This window comes from Bufo bufo, chromosome 1 (genome assembly GCF_905171765.1).
Source record: "Bufo bufo chromosome 1, aBufBuf1.1, whole genome shotgun sequence".
Classification (NCBI taxonomy): Eukaryota; Metazoa; Chordata; class Amphibia; order Anura; family Bufonidae; genus Bufo; species Bufo bufo.
In genome coordinates, this window is record NC_053389.1 from 794,584,195 (window position 1) to 794,601,768 (window position 17,574).

The 17,574-nt window shown below is 50.7% G+C and overlaps 1 protein-coding gene across 11 annotated transcripts in view; it reads right to left on the reverse strand.

Moving 5' to 3' along the window:
• Positions 1-15,324, reverse strand: part of MISP3 (MISP family member 3) — a 33,319-nt gene extending 17,995 nt beyond the window's left edge. For 2 of the 11 annotated variants that reach the window (XM_040415078.1, XM_040415082.1), the window contains exons 1-3: positions 15,201-15,324; positions 6,101-6,128; positions 1,348-3,437 (exon numbers count right to left, since the gene is read on the reverse strand). In XM_040415078.1, coding sequence (XP_040271012.1) covers positions 1,348-3,418 — 2,071 coding nt within the window. In that variant the 5' untranslated portion in view covers positions 3,419-3,437; positions 6,101-6,128; positions 15,201-15,324. Of the gene's footprint in view, positions 1-1,347; positions 3,438-6,100; positions 6,129-15,200 lie in introns of those variants that run through there. The other 9 variants (XM_040415085.1, XM_040415086.1, XM_040415083.1 and 6 more) reach the window with 9 other exon arrangements.
• Positions 15,325-17,574: the final 2,250 nt, after the last annotated feature.

Here is a 17,574-nt window from a genome sequence, read left to right on the forward strand (position 1 = left end):
CTCCAGAGCTGCACTCACTATTCTGCTGGTGGAGTCACTGTGTACATACATGATCCTGAGTTACATCCTGTATTATACTCCAGAGCTGCACTCACTATTCTGCTGGTGGAGTCACTGTGTACATACATTTCACTGCTTATACAATTATAGGAGCTCAGTTAAACTGAGGGGGTTTTTGTTTACAAGCTTGCTGACGGTTTCCAATGGCATCCATAAGAATTGTAAATGAAGCTCCTGAGTATAATACAGAGTTATTACTCAGGATAATTTTATTTGTGGGTGTAAATGATAAACCTCCATTATATGTGGACGTGGATCACGATAATGATTAATATTAGACTGTTCATCTCCTGGGAAGATCTTTGTTTTCTGGGTGGTGGCCACAACAGGTGATAGTTAGGTTCAGATATCTATAATGCGGCCACATTATCAGACATAAAACGGATGTAGCGCCGCTAACAGTAATCGCTGAGCCAAGCTTATCTTACCATAGGTAATATGTACAGCAAGATGTGACCTTATTATGAAGATCTGAAACCACCAAGATGTCCAGAAGCAAGGCTCAGTATTGGAGGTGCTGACGATGTACACGTTTCTAACTCTAGGCCAACAGCTATTCCTCCCGAATTCCCCACAGATATGCTCGGCTCAGCCGAGGGTGCATGTGTTTTCACTGGGAAAAGGGAGAGGAGTCAGACAGGGGCTTATCTCCGGCTATAACAAAGGATTGGGCATGTTGGTATTGAACATGCTCAATCCTTCTTTCTTCTAACAACTGCTTTTGTAAGAAATCTTTCCAAAAGACCTCCTCTTTAAGAAGACCACCAGACAGGTTTTTCTACCATTTATTCTGCATGCTAGCCATCTCCTTTGAGTAGACCACTCCCTAGAAGACCACTGTTAACTGCAATTCTGGGTTTGGCTGACATATCTATTGTGTATGGGCACGTGGGTGGTTTAGATGAAATAGGGGATAGGTTGGGAAAAAAAACAGGTTTGAACAGAAAAACAAGTCCCCATCGAGGAGGACAATGTAATGGTCAGGTGGTCAGGAATGTAGCAACTGGTCTGGACACAAAAACCAGAGTGAAACTAATACTGGAAATGGTCTTCTCGTCTATTTTTGTGGGCCAAGGACATGGAGGCACATGAAGATGATGGCAACCCCTGGTGGATCCCATCAGTAGAGCAGAGGACCTCTCTGATGTGACTGGATCTCCTATTAAATGGTACTATCCGGTGTGATTCTGCCCAGACACCTACCTACTGAGTAAGGCGCACCTATTTGGTACTGAGGTCATAAATTATGGAACGTTCTACATAAAATACATGGAGAGAACCACTTACCTGTGTTCATGCTCTCAAAGATCAACTTCTTTTCCTGGAGCTCCTGCTGGTGTCCACGGTCATAGGTGCCCATTACTTTGCCCAGCTCCACCAAGTCTTGCTCTCTTTGCGTCTCCAGCTGGATCTCCCTCTGCATCTGTGCCCCCGCCAGCTGACGTTCTTTGCCAGGAACCGCCATCGGCTCCACCGATATTGTCCTTCTGCGCACCTCTACCATGTCTGGCTGCCCAATAGGGGAGCTGATGCCCCTTTCTTGACGTAGAGACATCTCTCTTGCCATGGCCAGGCGGATCTCACGCTCTATGGGGGTTTCTTCTGTCGGAGAAGGCCCATCTTCTAACACTTCTCTTTCCTTCATCTCAGGTGTCTTGTCAGAAGGTTCCTTTGGTGTATCTGACCCTCGCTGTATGTCTCCCTGCCCTGCTGTGACTGTTCTTACCTCACTGGCAGTGCAAATATGAGACGGCCACTCCTTCTCCCGGCATGCTACTGGCCGGTCTTGGTCTGCTGTCCCCTCCCTGCTGGGGAGTGTGTCCACATCAGGTGTCACTTCCCTGTCTGTTTCCTCCACTGAGGCGATCACCTGTCCACCTTCTTCCTCGTGTACTTCCTCCCCTATCACCTGGGCACCTGCTGAGTCTTCCCTGCGTGTGGCTGCCTCCTCCACCTGCGTGTCTACACCTGTTGGTTCTTCATTCAGCTGTTCTGGTGTACCTTTCACTTCTGTCCTGACCTCCATCCCCGCCTTCTCGTCTGACTCATGTGCAGCTATGTCTGTGCTGTCAATAGACACCTGTCTGTCACTCACCTGCACGGCTGCACCTGCTCCCTGCAATGTCACCTTGTCACCTGTCATTGTTTCCGTTCCCGTCAGTTGCGTGTTGGAATGTTCTTCCCCCTCTGAGATGACTGCAGTGGTATTTGAAGTATCTGCAGACACCTGGGCTTCTGTAGAAACCCCCTCACCTGTCACCTCTGTCACTATATTGTGGACCAGCATGTCTATCCACTTCTCACCTGCATTTGACACCTGTGCACCTGTCTCCTCGCCTGTTCCTACATTTTCTCCTACCTCAGGAATGGTGGCTGGTGGAGCACGGTCATCATCTGTCTCCTCACTTGTACTTTGAGGACAGGTCTCTTCCAATTTAGCCTGGGCATCCTTTTCATCATTTGTTCCTTGCACCCCAGTCACTTCTTCTGTCACATGTGCCTCAGTCTCTTTACCAGTCACCTGTGGCCCTGTCTCTTCACCTGTCACCTGTGCCTCAGTCTCTTTACCAGTCACCTCTGGCCCTGTCTCTTCATCTGTCACCTGTGGCCCTGTCTCTTCACCTGTCACCTGTGGTCCTTTCCCTTCAACCGTCACCTCTGGCCCTGTCTCTTCACATGTCACCTGTGGCCCTGTCTCTTCACATGTCATTTGTGGCCCTGTCTCTTCACCTGTTACCTGTAGCCCTGTCTCTTCATCTGTCACCTGTGGCCCTGTCTCTTCACCTGTCACCTGTGGCCCTGTCTCTTCACCTGTCACCTGTGGCCCTGTCTCTTCACTTGTCACCTGTGGCCCTGTCTCTTCACCTGTCCTCAGTAGACCTGTACCTCTTCCTTGTACATCTGTCTCATCGCTTGGCACCTGTGGCCTTGTTGTCTCTGGCGCTGTCTCTTCACCCGTCCCCTGTGGCCCTTGGTCTGCTCTTTCCTCACCTGATGGACCATTTTCATCCAGTGACACCAATAATCCTACAGGTACCTCCTCTCTATTCTCTGAATCCTCTTCCTCGGTCGCCTTCTCTTCTTCCTCCTTTTTCCTCTCCTCTGTCCCTGCTCCCTCTCCTCCTTCCCGCTGCCCTCCTGTACCTACCCCATGCCCCTCGTTCACTGTTGTCCCCTCTACATGTTCCCTCCTGTCCTCAGGTGGAGCTGTGAATGCATGTACCACTGTCTCCCCCTTGTGGCCAGAGTCGGGAGCACAGCAGCCGGCCATTTGGCTGTCATATTGCGGGTTTATGGCAGTGCTGACATTTGACATTTGCTTTTCATCAGTGCTCTGTAGTTTCTGCTCTGACGCCATTGGATGTCACGCTGAATTCCTGCATTAATGAAAGCTTTATCAGTGATCTTATGCTCCTTCCTTATATAACTTCTGTTTAGGACAATATATGATAAGCGGTTCCAGCCTAGCAGCAATACCTGATGGGAGTCTCCCATAATCTGAAACCCACCTACAGTAGGTTGCTGTTCTGTCCACCATGCATTACACTGCAGCTCTGCTTGCTTTAAACTGGATGTTGTGTATAAGCAAAGACCCAGAACAAGCTCATAAAGCAGAGACACAATGATTACAGCCCCCTATGTTATATGGGAGGCTCCTGGAAGAAGGGGGGACCTCCTGGACTCTCTGTGGAGCTGGTGAATCTCCTGCACAGCTTCCAGAAACCAGTACTAACTGTATGTGGCACTGGGATACTGCAGCCTCCGCGCCCATTTTTGGCATATCACGTCTCAAAAGTGGCATGTCTATGTAGGAAAGGCACGGGGTCGTGAAAAAAGTGCATATCCACACCCGAATAAATTTTGCGCGCAGCTGGCACTTTGGTAATGTGATGGCGTTATTAATGGGGGGCACATAGCCTGTATTTATGGGGTCCCAAAGCACAGCTCATCACAAGTCTCCCTGAAATCAGTTCTTAAATAGAAGCAACTATGAGTAACCGTCATTGGACATCCTAAAGAATTGTAAGCCAACACCAATGTGCAGACACAATGAATATAATTCTAGGGGTCCACATACTTTTGGCCACATTGGCATCTTGCTCTAGGTTTTGCTCTTGGGCTCCCCCTGCTGCCTAGTTTTATCACTGTAAGTGACACATAGGCCATTGACCTAGGAATCAATAGGTGACCACAGGAACTTCAGCTATCTGACAAGATCCTATTAACTCTTCCTCCCCCGGAGACATGAAGAGCGCCCCCCGCTGGTGCACATAGCCACAACATCCCAGAAGCCGCTTTCCATAGTATCCTAGCTGTAGAGGTCGTATAACACAGATGCAGCCTTCAGGGTCAAATTTAATGTATAGTTTTGGGTGGAAGTGACAGTTTCTGTCTGTGAGTGACAACCAATATGGCCTCCATCACAGATGAGTTGTCATCCAGCTTTCCCAGAAACAGATTAACAGATTTATTACATTACGGGCTCATGCGCACCGTATAACGGATGCGGAGTGGAAGGCCACGGAAGCACTACAGAGCGCTTCCGTGGCATTTCGGTTTGTGCCTCCGCACCGCAAAAAATAGAACATGCTCTTTTATATTTTTGCGGTGCGGATGGATCGCGGATCCATTCAAGTTGGCATCCTCCAGCGTCGGCCGCGCGGACGCAATTTGCAGTACCCAATGCACGGGTGGCACACGTTTGTGTGCATGAGCCCTTAGGGGGGAAAGCTTCCAATCGTCCGTGTATCTTCCTAAATTATTGTATTGCACATTGTATAATCACTTTCAGGCAGTTAAAAACAATAGGAAAAGTGTATCTAAGCTTATTAGATGTGATACCTTCTGCTGAGCTGGTGTATCCAAGCATATCAAGTGTGATACTGTCTGCTGAGCTGTGTATCTAAGCCTATCCTATGTGATACTGTCTGCTGAGCTGTGTATCTAAGCCTATCCTATGTGATACTGTCTGCTGAGCTGTGTATCTAATCCTATCCTGTGTGATACCGTCTGCTGAGCTGTGTATCTAAGCCTATCCTATGTGATACTGTCTGCTGAGCTGTGTATCTAAGCCTATCCTATGTGATACTGTCTGCTGAGCTGTGTATCTAAGCCTATCCTATGTGATACTGTCTGCTGAGCTGTGTATCTAAGCCTATCCTGTGTGATACTGTCTGCTGAGCTGTGTATCTAAGCCTATCCTATGTGATACTGTCTGCTGAGCTGTGTATCTAAGCCTATCATGTGTGATACTGTCCGCTGAGCTGTGTATCTAAGCCTATCCTATGTGATACTGTCTGCTGAGCTGTGTATCTAAGCCTATCCTGTGTGATACTGTCTGCTGAGCTGTGTATCTAAGCCTATTCTATGTGATACTGTCTGCTGAGCTGTGTATCTAAGCCTATCCTGTGTGATACTGTCTGCTGATCTGCTGTATCTAAGCCTACCATGTGTGATACTTCCTGCTGAGTTGGTCTATGTAATTACTTCATGTGTGATACTGCCTGCTAATCTGGTGTATCTAAGCACATAATGTGTGATACTGTCTGCTGGACTGCTGTATCTAAGCCTACCATGTGCGATACAGTCTGCTAAACATGCCATATGTGATACCAACTGCTGAGCTGTGACTCTAAGCCCATGACAATCATGTGTGATAGAGTTGCTGAGCTGTGTATCTAAGCCTATCATGTGTGATACTGCCTACTGAGCTGTGTATCTAAGCCTATCATGTGTGAGACCGTCTGCTGGACTGCTGTATGTCAGCTTATCATGTGTGATACAGAATGCTGAGCTGTGTATCTAAGCCTATCATGTGTGATACTGCCTACTGAGCTGTGTATCTAAGCCTATCATGTGTGAGACCGTCTGCTGTATGTCAGCTTATCATGTGTGATACAGAATGCTGAGCTGTGTATCTAAGCCTATCCTGTGATAGTGTTGCTGAGCTGTGTATCTAAGCCTGCCACGTGTGATACAGAATGCTGAGCCGTGTATCTAAACCTGCCATGTGTGATACGGTCTCTGGATACACACTTACCTCTGGATTCGCTGGAGTTCACTGGTTTCTGTAGAACAAGATGAGGGAGATAATAACTGAGAGGTAGAGGACAGAGACAGTGCTGGTACGAGACAGTCACCGAGCGAGAGAGAGAGAGTACTGATTAACCAGCATCCACAAATACAGCGCTGTGAACCTGCACCGGGGGTCACACTGCCACAGTGGGTGGAACTACAAGCCCCAGCCTGACCTCTCACTGGCTCTAACACCCTGGTGGGCCCAGTGCAATGGACTCATGAGCGCCCCCTGCGTCTTGTGTCTGACCGGTATAGGTCTGTATACGGTACAGCATATCCAGCCCCCCTAAATAAATACAGACTCTCCCCAGTCCCCAAAATAATTCCACACCCTACACCAGGTGCTTTAACCCCTTCCTGACATGTAAAATACGTGCGCATCACATGTATCCATAAACAGCGGGTGTTAAAAGCTTAATATAAAATGAATTAACATAAAAAAAAAAAATTGTTATATTATTTAAAGGGGCTGTCCACTAGTGACTTTTTTTTCCCCAACAAATCTCCCCTGCCAGATCTGCGAAGTACCTGCTCCCCACCACTTGGTTCTGGCCTCCAACTCATCTTCCAATCCCCGCATTGAAACTTCCTGCGTGGATGGGGTCACGTGCACAGCTGCAGCCAATGACTGGCCTCAGCGGTGATGTGGCCCAGCCCAGATCAGCCCCACTAAACAAATACAGACCCTCTAAGTAAATGCCCCTAGATGCAGCCCCAGACAGACCAAATCCTCTAAATACAGAACTACTAAAACAAGATATGTACACGGCGGCTTAGCTGAGCGGCTCCTTCTATGTGTACTTGAGGACCTGCACAGATCTGGTCAAGTGACCTTATCTGGCAGGTCCTTCAGCAGTAAGGAGACAGGAGACTTCCAGGGGGGGGGGGGGGACTGCCGGGCTGTGTCCATCTCCCTGACTTTTACTAGTAAAAGGGGAGGTGGCCCAGTACAGGTGCACTGTTTGTCCTATAATTACATGTCTACACACGACATGTTTACACTACATATACAACGTTCCCCTCCCCCGCCCTATCGTTCACTGGCCTTTTCCATTTACAGGGACTTGCACTGCATAGTTAAACGCTCCGTCCTAGGTAATGACATAAAAATACCCCTGACCCTAATACCCCCCTAAAAGCATTAAATAATACCCAAAAAAATAAATACATTTTACAATGAAAAAAGAGCGCCCCCTATAGTCAGCAACTTCACTACACTGCACACCCCACTCCACACACTCTGCACCCTGTCACTGTATTCCACACACTCGGCACCCTGTCGCTGTACTCCACACACTCGGCACCCTGTCACTGTACTCCACACACTTGGCACCCTGTCACTGTACTCCACACACTTGGCACCCTGTCGCTGTACTCCACACACTCGGCACCCTGTCACTGTACTCCACACACTCGGCACCCTGTCACTGTACTCCACACACCTGGCACCCTGTCGCTGTGCTCCACACACTTAGCACCCTGTCACTGTACTCCACACACTTGGCACCCTGTCACTGTACTTCACACACACACTTGGCACCCTGTCGCTGTGCTCCACACACTTGGCACCGTGTCACTGTGCTCCACACACTTGGCACCCTGTCGCTGTGCTCCACACACACTTGGCACCCTGTCACTGTACTCTACACACTTGGCACCCTGTCACTGTACTCTACACACTTGACACCCTGTCACTGTACTCCACACACTCGGCACCCTGTCACTGTACTCCACACACACTTGGCACCCTGTCGCTGTACTCCACACACTTGGCACCCTGTCACTGTACTCCACACACTTGGCACCCTGTCACTGTACTCCACACACACTTGGCACCCTGTCGCTGTACTCCACACACTTGGCACCCTGTCACTGTACTCCACACTTGGCACCCTGTCACTGTACTCCACACACTTGGCACCCTGTCACTGTACTCCACACACTTGGCACCCTGTCACTGTACTCCTCACACTTGGCACCCTGTCACTGTACTCCACACACTCTGCACCCTGTCACTGTACTCCACACACACTTGGCACCCTGTCACTGTACTCTACACACTTGGCACCCTGTCACTGTACTCCACACACTTGGCACCCTGTCACTGTACTCCATACACACTTGGCACCCTGTCGCTGTACTCCACACACTTGGCACCCTGTCACTGTACTCCACACACTCGGCACCCTGTCGCTGTACTCCACACACTTGGCACCCTGTCACTGTACTCCACACACTTGGCACCCTGTCACTGTACTTCACACACTTGGCACCCTGTCGCTGTACTCCACACACACTTGGCACCCTGTCACTGTACTCCACACACTCGGCACCCTGTCGCTGTACTCCACACACTTGGCACCCTGTCACTGTACTCCACACACTTGGCACCCTGTCACTGTACTTCACACACTTGGCACCCTGTTGCTGTACTCCAAACACTCGGCACCCTGTCACTGTACTCCACACACTCTGCACCCTGTCACTGTGCTCCACACACTTGGCACCCTGTCACTGTACTCCACACACTTGGCACCCTGTCACTGTACTCCACACACTTGGCACCCTGTCACTGTACTCCACACACTCGGCACCCTGTCGCTGTACTCCACACACACTCGGCACCCTGTCACTGTACTCCATACACTCGGCACCCTGTCGCTGTACTCCACACACACTCGGCACCCTGTCACTGTACTCCATACACTCGGCACCCTGTCGCTGTGCTCCACACACTTGGCACCCTGTCGCTGTACTCCATACACTCGGCACCCTGTCGCTGTGCTCCACACACTTGGCACCCTGTCGCTGTACTCTACACACTTGGCACCCTGTCGCTGTACTCTACACACTTGGCACCCTGTCACTGTACTCCACACACTTGGCACCCTGTCACTGTACTCCACACACACTTGGCACCCTGTTGCTGTACTCCACACACACTCGGCACCCTGTCGCTGTACTCTACACACTTGGCACCCTGTCGCTGTACTCTACACACTTGGCACCCTGTCACTGTACTCCACACACTTGGCACCCTGTCACTGTACTCCACACACACTTGGCACCCTGTCACTGTACTCCACACACTCTGCACCCTGTTGCTGTACTCCACACACTTGGCACCCTGTCACTGTACTCCACACATTTGGCACCCTGTCACTGTACTCCACACACTCGGCACCCTGTCACTGTGCTCCACACACTCTGCACCCTGTCACTGTACTCCACACACTCGGCACCCTGTCACTGTACTCCACACACTCGGCACCCTGTCACTGTACTCCACACACACTTGGCACCCTGTCACTGTACTCCACACACTCGGCACCCTGTCACTGTACTCCACACACTCTGCACCCTGTCACTGTACTCCACACACTTGGCACCCTGTCGCTGTGCTCCACACACACTTGGCACCCTGTCGCTGTACTCCACACACTCTGCACCCTGTCACTGTACTCCACACACTTGGCACCCTGTCGCTGTGCTCCACACACACTTGGCACCCTGTCACTGTGCTCCACACACTTGACACCCTGTCACTGTACTCCACACACTCGACACCCTGTCACTGTACTCCACACACTTGGCACCCTGTCGCTGTGCTCCACACACACTTGGCACCCTGTCGCTGTGCTCCACACACTTGACACCCTGTCACTGTACTCCACACACTCGACACCCTGTCACTGTACTCCACACACTCGGCACCCTGTCACTGTGCTCCACACACTCTGCACCCTGTCACTGTACTCCACACACTCGGCACCCTGTCACTGTACTCCACACACTCGGCACCCTGTCACTGTACTCCACACACTCGACACCCTGTCACTGTACTCCACACACTTGGCACCCTGTTGCTGTGCTCCACACACACTTGGCACCCTGTCACTGTGCTCCACACACTTGACACCCTGTCACTGTACTCCACACACTCGACACCCTGTCACTGTACTCCACACACTCGGCACCCTGTCACTGTGCTCCACACACTCTGCACCCTGTCACTGTACTCCACACACTCGGCACCCTGTCACTGTACTCCACACACTCGGCACCCTGTCACTGTACTCCACACACTTGGCACCCTGTCACTGTACGCCACACACTTGGCACCCTGTCACTGTACTCCACACACACTTGGCACCCTGTCACTGTACTCCACACACTCGGCACCCTGTCACTGTACTCCACACACTCTGCACCCTGTCACTGTACTCCACACACTTGGCACCCTGTCGCTGTGCTCCACACACACTTGGCACCCTGTCACTGTACTCCACACACTCTGCACCCTGTCACTGTACTCCACACACTCTGCACCCTGTCACTGTACTCCACACACTTGGCACCCTGTCGCTGTGCTCCACACACTCGACACCCTGTCACTGTACTCCACACACTTGGCACCCTGTCGCTGTGCTCCACACACACTTGGCACCCTGTCGCTGTGCTCCACACACACTCGGCACCCTGTCACTGTACTGCACACACTCTGCACCCTGTCACTGTACTCCACACACTTGGCACCCTGTCACTGTACTCCACACACACTTGGCACCCTGTCACTGTACTCCACACACTTGGCACCCTGTCACTGTACTCCACACACACTTGGCACCCTGTCACTGTACTCCACACACTTGGCACCCTGTCACTGTACTCCACACACTCTGCACCCTGTCGCTGTGCTCCACACACTTGGCACCCTGTCGCTGTGCTCCACACACTTGGCACCCTGTACTTTTATTGAAACCAGACCCTTATCACTGCACCAGACACACACACCCATGGTTGTCACTGCACCATAATCTCCAACCACCCTGTCACTTCCCCCATACACCTATCACCCAACTAAGGCCCCCTTACAGCGGCGGAGCATGAGCCAGATAATCACTAACAAGTCTTCTCAGGATCGCTCATTAGCGATTATCTGCTGGTGTAAAGGCGCCGCTGATCACCTGATGAACCAGCAAAAGGCTCGTTCATTGGGTAATATGATTGTTTGTGCTGTCACCTAAGTCATCGTTTGCCGGCAGCAGATCATTCCATCTAAACAGCCTCTGCTGGCAAACAATGATGGGGACAAGTGATGGCAGTAGCGATCACTCCTCCCCGTACTGAGGGGAAGATCACTGCATGTAATAGCAGCACTTCACCTCCACGGACGAGCAGGCGATTGCTGGGAAGGAACGCTTCTCTCCTCACAATCACCTGCTGAAGTGTTCAGTGTAAAGGGGCCTTTAGTCAACACACAAAGCCAGCACAATGATACTGCACCCCTCACAGTTAGCACCCTATTACTGCACCCCTCACATCCAGCACCCTATTACTGCATCTCTCACATCCAGCACCCTATTACTGCACCCTTCACATCCAGCACCCTATTACTGCATCTCTCACATCCAGCACCCTATTACTGCACCCCTCACATCCAGCACCCTATTACTGCATCTCTCACATCCAGCACCCTATTACTGCACCCTCACATCCAGCACCCTATTACTGCAGCTCTCACATCCAGCACCCTATTACTGCATCTCTCACATCCAGCACCCTATTACTGCACCCCTCACATCCAGCACCCTATTACTGCATCTCTCACATCCAGCACCCTATTACTGCACCCCTCACATCCAGCACCCTATTACTGTGCTCCTCACATCCAGCACCCTATTACTGCATCTCTCACATCCAGCACCCTATTACTGCACCCCTCACATCCAGCACCCTATTACTGCGCTCTTCACAGCCAGCACCTTACCACTGCATTAATCACAGTCAGCACCCCATTAACTGCACCCCTCACAGCCAGCATCCTGTCACTTCACCATACCCAAGCTCCTGTCAATGCATATAACATACACCTCACACATCTAGAACCCTGTCACTACACCTCACACATCTAGCACCCTGTCACTACACCTCACACATCTAGCACCCTCTCACTACACCTCACACATCTAGCACCCTCTCACTACACCTCACACATCTAGCACCCTCTCACTACACCTCACACATCTAGAACCCTCTCACTAGACCTCACACATCTAGAACCCTCTCACTACACCTCACACATCTAGAACCCTGTCACTACACCTCACACATCTAGAACCCTGTTACTACACCTCACACATCTAGAACCCTGGCACTACACCTCACACATCTAGAACCCTGGCACTACACCTCACACATCTAGCACCCTCTCACTACACCTCACACATCTAGAACCCTCTCACTACACCTCACACATCTAGAACCCTGTCACTACACCTCATACATCTAGAGCCCTGTCACTACACCTCACACATCTAGAACCCTCTCACTACACCTCACACATCTAGAACCCTGTCACTACACCTCACACATCTAGAACCCTCTCACTACACCTCACACATCTAGAGCCCTGTCACTACACCTCACACATCTAGAACCCTGTCACTACACCTCACACATCTAGAGCCCTCTCACTACACCTCACACATCTAGCACCCTCTCACTACTCCTCACACATCTAGAACCCTGTCACTACACCTCACACATCTAGAACCCTCTCACTACACCTCACACATCTAGAACCCTGTCACTACACCTCATACATCTAGAGCCCTGTCACTACACCTCACACATCTAGAACCCTCTCACTACACCTCACACATCTAGAACCCTGTCACTACACCTCACACATCTAGAACCCTCTCACTACACCTCACACATCTAGAGCCCTGTCGCTACACCTCACACATCTAGAACCCTGTCACTACACCTCACACATCTAGAGCCCTCTCACTACACCTCACACATCTAGCACCCTGTCACTACACCTCACACATCTAGCACCCTCTCACTACACCTCACACATCTAGAACCCTGTCACTACACCTCACACATCTAGAACCCTGGCACTACACCTCACACATCTAGCACCCTCTCACTACACCTCACACATCTAGCACCCTCTCACTACACCTCACACATCTAGCACCCTCTCACTACACCTCACACATCTAGAACCCTCTCACTACACCTCACACATCTAGAACCCTGTCACTACACCTCATACATCTAGAGCCCTGTCACTACACCTCACACATCTAGAACCCTCTCACTACACCTCACACATCTAGAACCCTGTCACTACACCTCACACATCTAGAACCCTCTCACTACACCTCACACATCTAGAGCCCTGTCGCTACACCTCACACATCTAGAACCCTGTCACTACACCTCACACATCTAGAGCCCTCTCACTACACCTCACACATCTAGCACCCTGTCACTACACCTCACACATCTAGCACCCTCTCACTACACCTCACACATCTAGAACCCTGTCACTACACCTCACACATCTAGAACCCTGGCACTACACCTCACACATCTAGCACCCTCTCACTACACCTCACACATCTAGCACCCTCTCACTACACCTCACACATCTAGCACCCTCTCACTACACCTCACACATCTAGCACCCTGTCACTACACCTCACACATCTAGAACCCTCTCACTACACCTCACACATCTAGAGCCCTGTCACTACACCTCACACATCTAGCACCCTCTCACTACACCTCACACATCTAGCACCCTCTCACTACACCTCACACATCTAGCACCCTCTCACTACACCTCACACATCTAGAGCCCTGTCACTACACCTCACACATCTAGAACCCTGTCACTACACCTCACACATCTAGCACCCTGTCACTACACCTCACACATCTAGAACCCTGTCACTACACCTCACACATCTAGAACCCTCTCACTACACCTCACACATCTAGAACCCTGTTACTACACCTCACACATCTAGCACCCTCTCACTACACCTCACACATCTAGCACCCTGTCACTACACCTCACACATCTAGCACCCTCTCACTACACCTCACACATCTAGCACCCTGTTACTACACCTCACACATCTAGCACCCTCTCACTACACCTCACACATCTAGCACCCTGTCTCTACACCTCACACATCTAGAACCCTGTCACTACACCTCACACATCTAGAACCCTGTCACTACACCTCACACATCTAGCACCCTCTCACTACACCTCACACATCTAGAACCCTGTCACTACACCTCACACATCTAGCCCCCTGTCACTACACCTCACACATCTAGCACCCTCTCACTACACCTCACACATCTAGCACCCTCTCACTACACCTCACACATCTAGAGCCCTGTCACTACACCTCACACATTTAGAGCCCTGTCACTACACCTCACACATCTAGCACCCTGTTACTACACTCCACACACTCAGCACTCTGTGAATGCACTCCTGTCCCTGGTCCATAAACTCCAAGCTCCCTGTCGGTCCACCTCACGCACCCAGCACCCTGTCACTGCACCCCTCACGCACCCAGCACCCTGTCACTGCACCCCTCACGCACCCAGCACCCTGTCACTGCACCCCTCACACAGACAGCACCCTGTCACTGCACCCCTCACGCACCCAGCACCCTGTCACTGCACCCCTCACACACACAGCACCCTGTCACTGCACCCCTCACACACACAGCACCCTGTCACTGCATCATTCACACCCAGCATCCTATCACTGCACCCCTCATGCACCCAGCACCCTGTCACTGCACCCCTCATGCACCCAGCACCCTGTCACTGCACCCCTCACGCACCCAGCACCCTGTCACTGCACCCCTCACGCACACAGCACCCTGTCACTGCATCATTCACACCCAGCACCCTATCACTGCACCTCTCTCAGACAGCACCCTGTTGCTGCACCCCTCAGACATCCAGCCGCCTGTCACTGCATCCCACACCCTATGCTCCGAATACCCTTGTACCTAACGCCATACACCCAACTCTGCTCATCAGACCCCTCACACACCGAGCACCGTCACAACACCCCTAACACACTCAGCACCCTGTCTCTACACTCCTTGCACACCCAGCACCCTGCTACTGCTTTAAACAATACCAGAGCCCTGTCACTGTCCCCCTCACACACCTAGCCCCCTATCTGTTCACCCCAAACACCCAAGCACCCTGTCTTTGTGAGCGCTCACCTGGCTGTCTCTCGCACTCTCTGGAGCACCCGTCTCTCTCCCTCTTTCACCTTGAGCGTGTCCTGTATTACTCAGTGGCACAATGAGCTGATTGTGTCATTAGGTGACTGGTTGTGACTGCCTGGTACCGAGGACACAAAAGGACACACATGAGGTATGAGCTCTCCCAAATCACTTACCTGTGCTGTACATACCTGCATGTCACCTGCTTGCAAAAACCACCAACATATCCTGGTAATTCAGAATTAGAGAAGTAGCCTTCATGTACTGGGCATCATGCACCTACTGACACTTACCCGTGGGTACAAACCTGTGCTAAAGGATGGGGTTAGTAGCAAACTGCGTCCTGGGCATTAGATTAGACTGCTGATATTCTGGCTGCATTTATTGACCTAATCCTGTAACTCTCCTTGAAATGGAGAAGAACCAAAGAGAGTCATCTCCAGTATTAGTAGTGGTTCCAGATCCAATTACATGATTCTTACGCTGTAAGTCGTTTATCAAAAAGTTGCAATTTTTTGTACTTTTTTATTGAAGAGATCTGTGCCCCCCACCCCCACCCAACTAGTTGAGCTGGAATCTTCCATGGGTAGAACACTAGAGAAGGTTGAACAGTACAATCTGACTGAATGTGGTATAAGGGCGTTGTTATTACTGTAATCATACAAGGATACTGCTGTGGCGCATAGAACAACTGGGAGGGAGTGGTCTAGATATGGGGAACTGGGAAAGGAGTGGTCTACATGTGGGGAACTGGCACATAGGAAAACTGCAGACAAAGGGGTCTGGACCATGGGAGGACTGGGGAAGGACTTAACTGGCACACAGGAGCACAGAGAAGAAGCAGGTGAGCAAATCAGAAAATAGGAGATCTGGCCCATGGGAGACCTGGGGAGGGAGTGGATGGTAAACTGCAGAAGAAATGGTCTTGACCATGGGAGAACTGAAGAAGGAATGGTCAGAACCATGGGAGAACTGGGGAGGGAGTGGATGGTAAACTGCAGAAGAAATGGTCTGGACCATGGGATAACTGAAGAAGGAATGGTCAGAACCATGGGAGACCTGGTGAGGGAGTGGATGGTAAACTGCAGAAGAAATGGTCTGGACCATGGGAGAACTGAAGAAGGAATGGTCAGGACCATGGGAGACCTGGTGAGGGAGTGGATGGTAAACTGCAGAATAAATGGTCTGGACCATGGGAGAACCGAAGAAGGAATGGTCAGGACCATGGGAGACCTGGTGAGGGAGTGGGTGGTAAACTGCAGAATAAATGGTCTGGACCATGGGAGAACTGAAGAAGGAATGGTCAGGACCATGGGAGACCTGGAGGGGGGGAGGGGATGGTAAACTGCAGAAGAAATAGTCTGGACCATGGGAGAACTGAAGAAGGAATGGTCAGAACCATGGGAGAACTGGGGAGGGAGTGGATGGTAAACGGCAGAAGAAGTGGTCAGGACCATAGGAGAACTGTGCATGGAATTAACTGGCACATAGAAACGTTGCAGAAGAAGTGGTCTGAACCATGGGAGAAACAGGAAAGGACTAGTCTAGCAAACAGGAAAATTGGAGAAGGAATGGTCTGGACCATGGGATAACTGGTGAAGGTGTGGTCAGTAAACTGCAGAAGAAGTAGTCTGGACAGTAGGAAAAATTGAGTAGTCAGAACCATGGGAGAACCAGGAATGGACTATGGGATAACTGGGGAAGGAGTTGTCTGGTACATAGGAGAACTGCAAATGAAGTGGTCTGGACCAGTGGCTCAGTTGTTATCACTGGTGCCTTGCAGCGCCGGACTCCTTAGGTTCAAATTCAACCAAGGTCAACATCTGCATATAGTTTGTATGTTCTCCCCAGGGTTTGTATAGGTTTCCTCCTGGTACCCTGGTTTTCTCCCACACTCCAAAAACATGGGGAACTTAGATTGTGAGCTCCACTGGAGACAGCAAGTAATGATAATGTCTGTAAACTGCTGTGGAATATGTCAGAGCTATGTAAGTGATTTAAATAAATAAATTGAGAAATCAGAAAATGGGAGAGAGTGGTCTGGACCATGGGAAAAGTGGTTTGGCATATAGGAGAATAAGTGGTCTGGACCATGGGAGAACTGGGGAAGGAGTGGACTGGCACATATAAATGGGAAAAGAATGGCCTGGAGCATTGGAGAATTACAGTATGGGTGCTTTGGGAGGCTGTTCATGGTAAGTGTGATCTGCATAATAGAATGTGTAGGGGTTCTGGGGTTTATATTAGTTCAGGGTGGTTTGTATTTGGGGGGGGGGTCTGAATTTATGTGAGGGCTCTGGTCGGGGGTTTCTTCTAGGGTCTTTATTTGTTTTGGGGGGGGGGGGTTTCTGGTCTATGGACTGTAATAGTT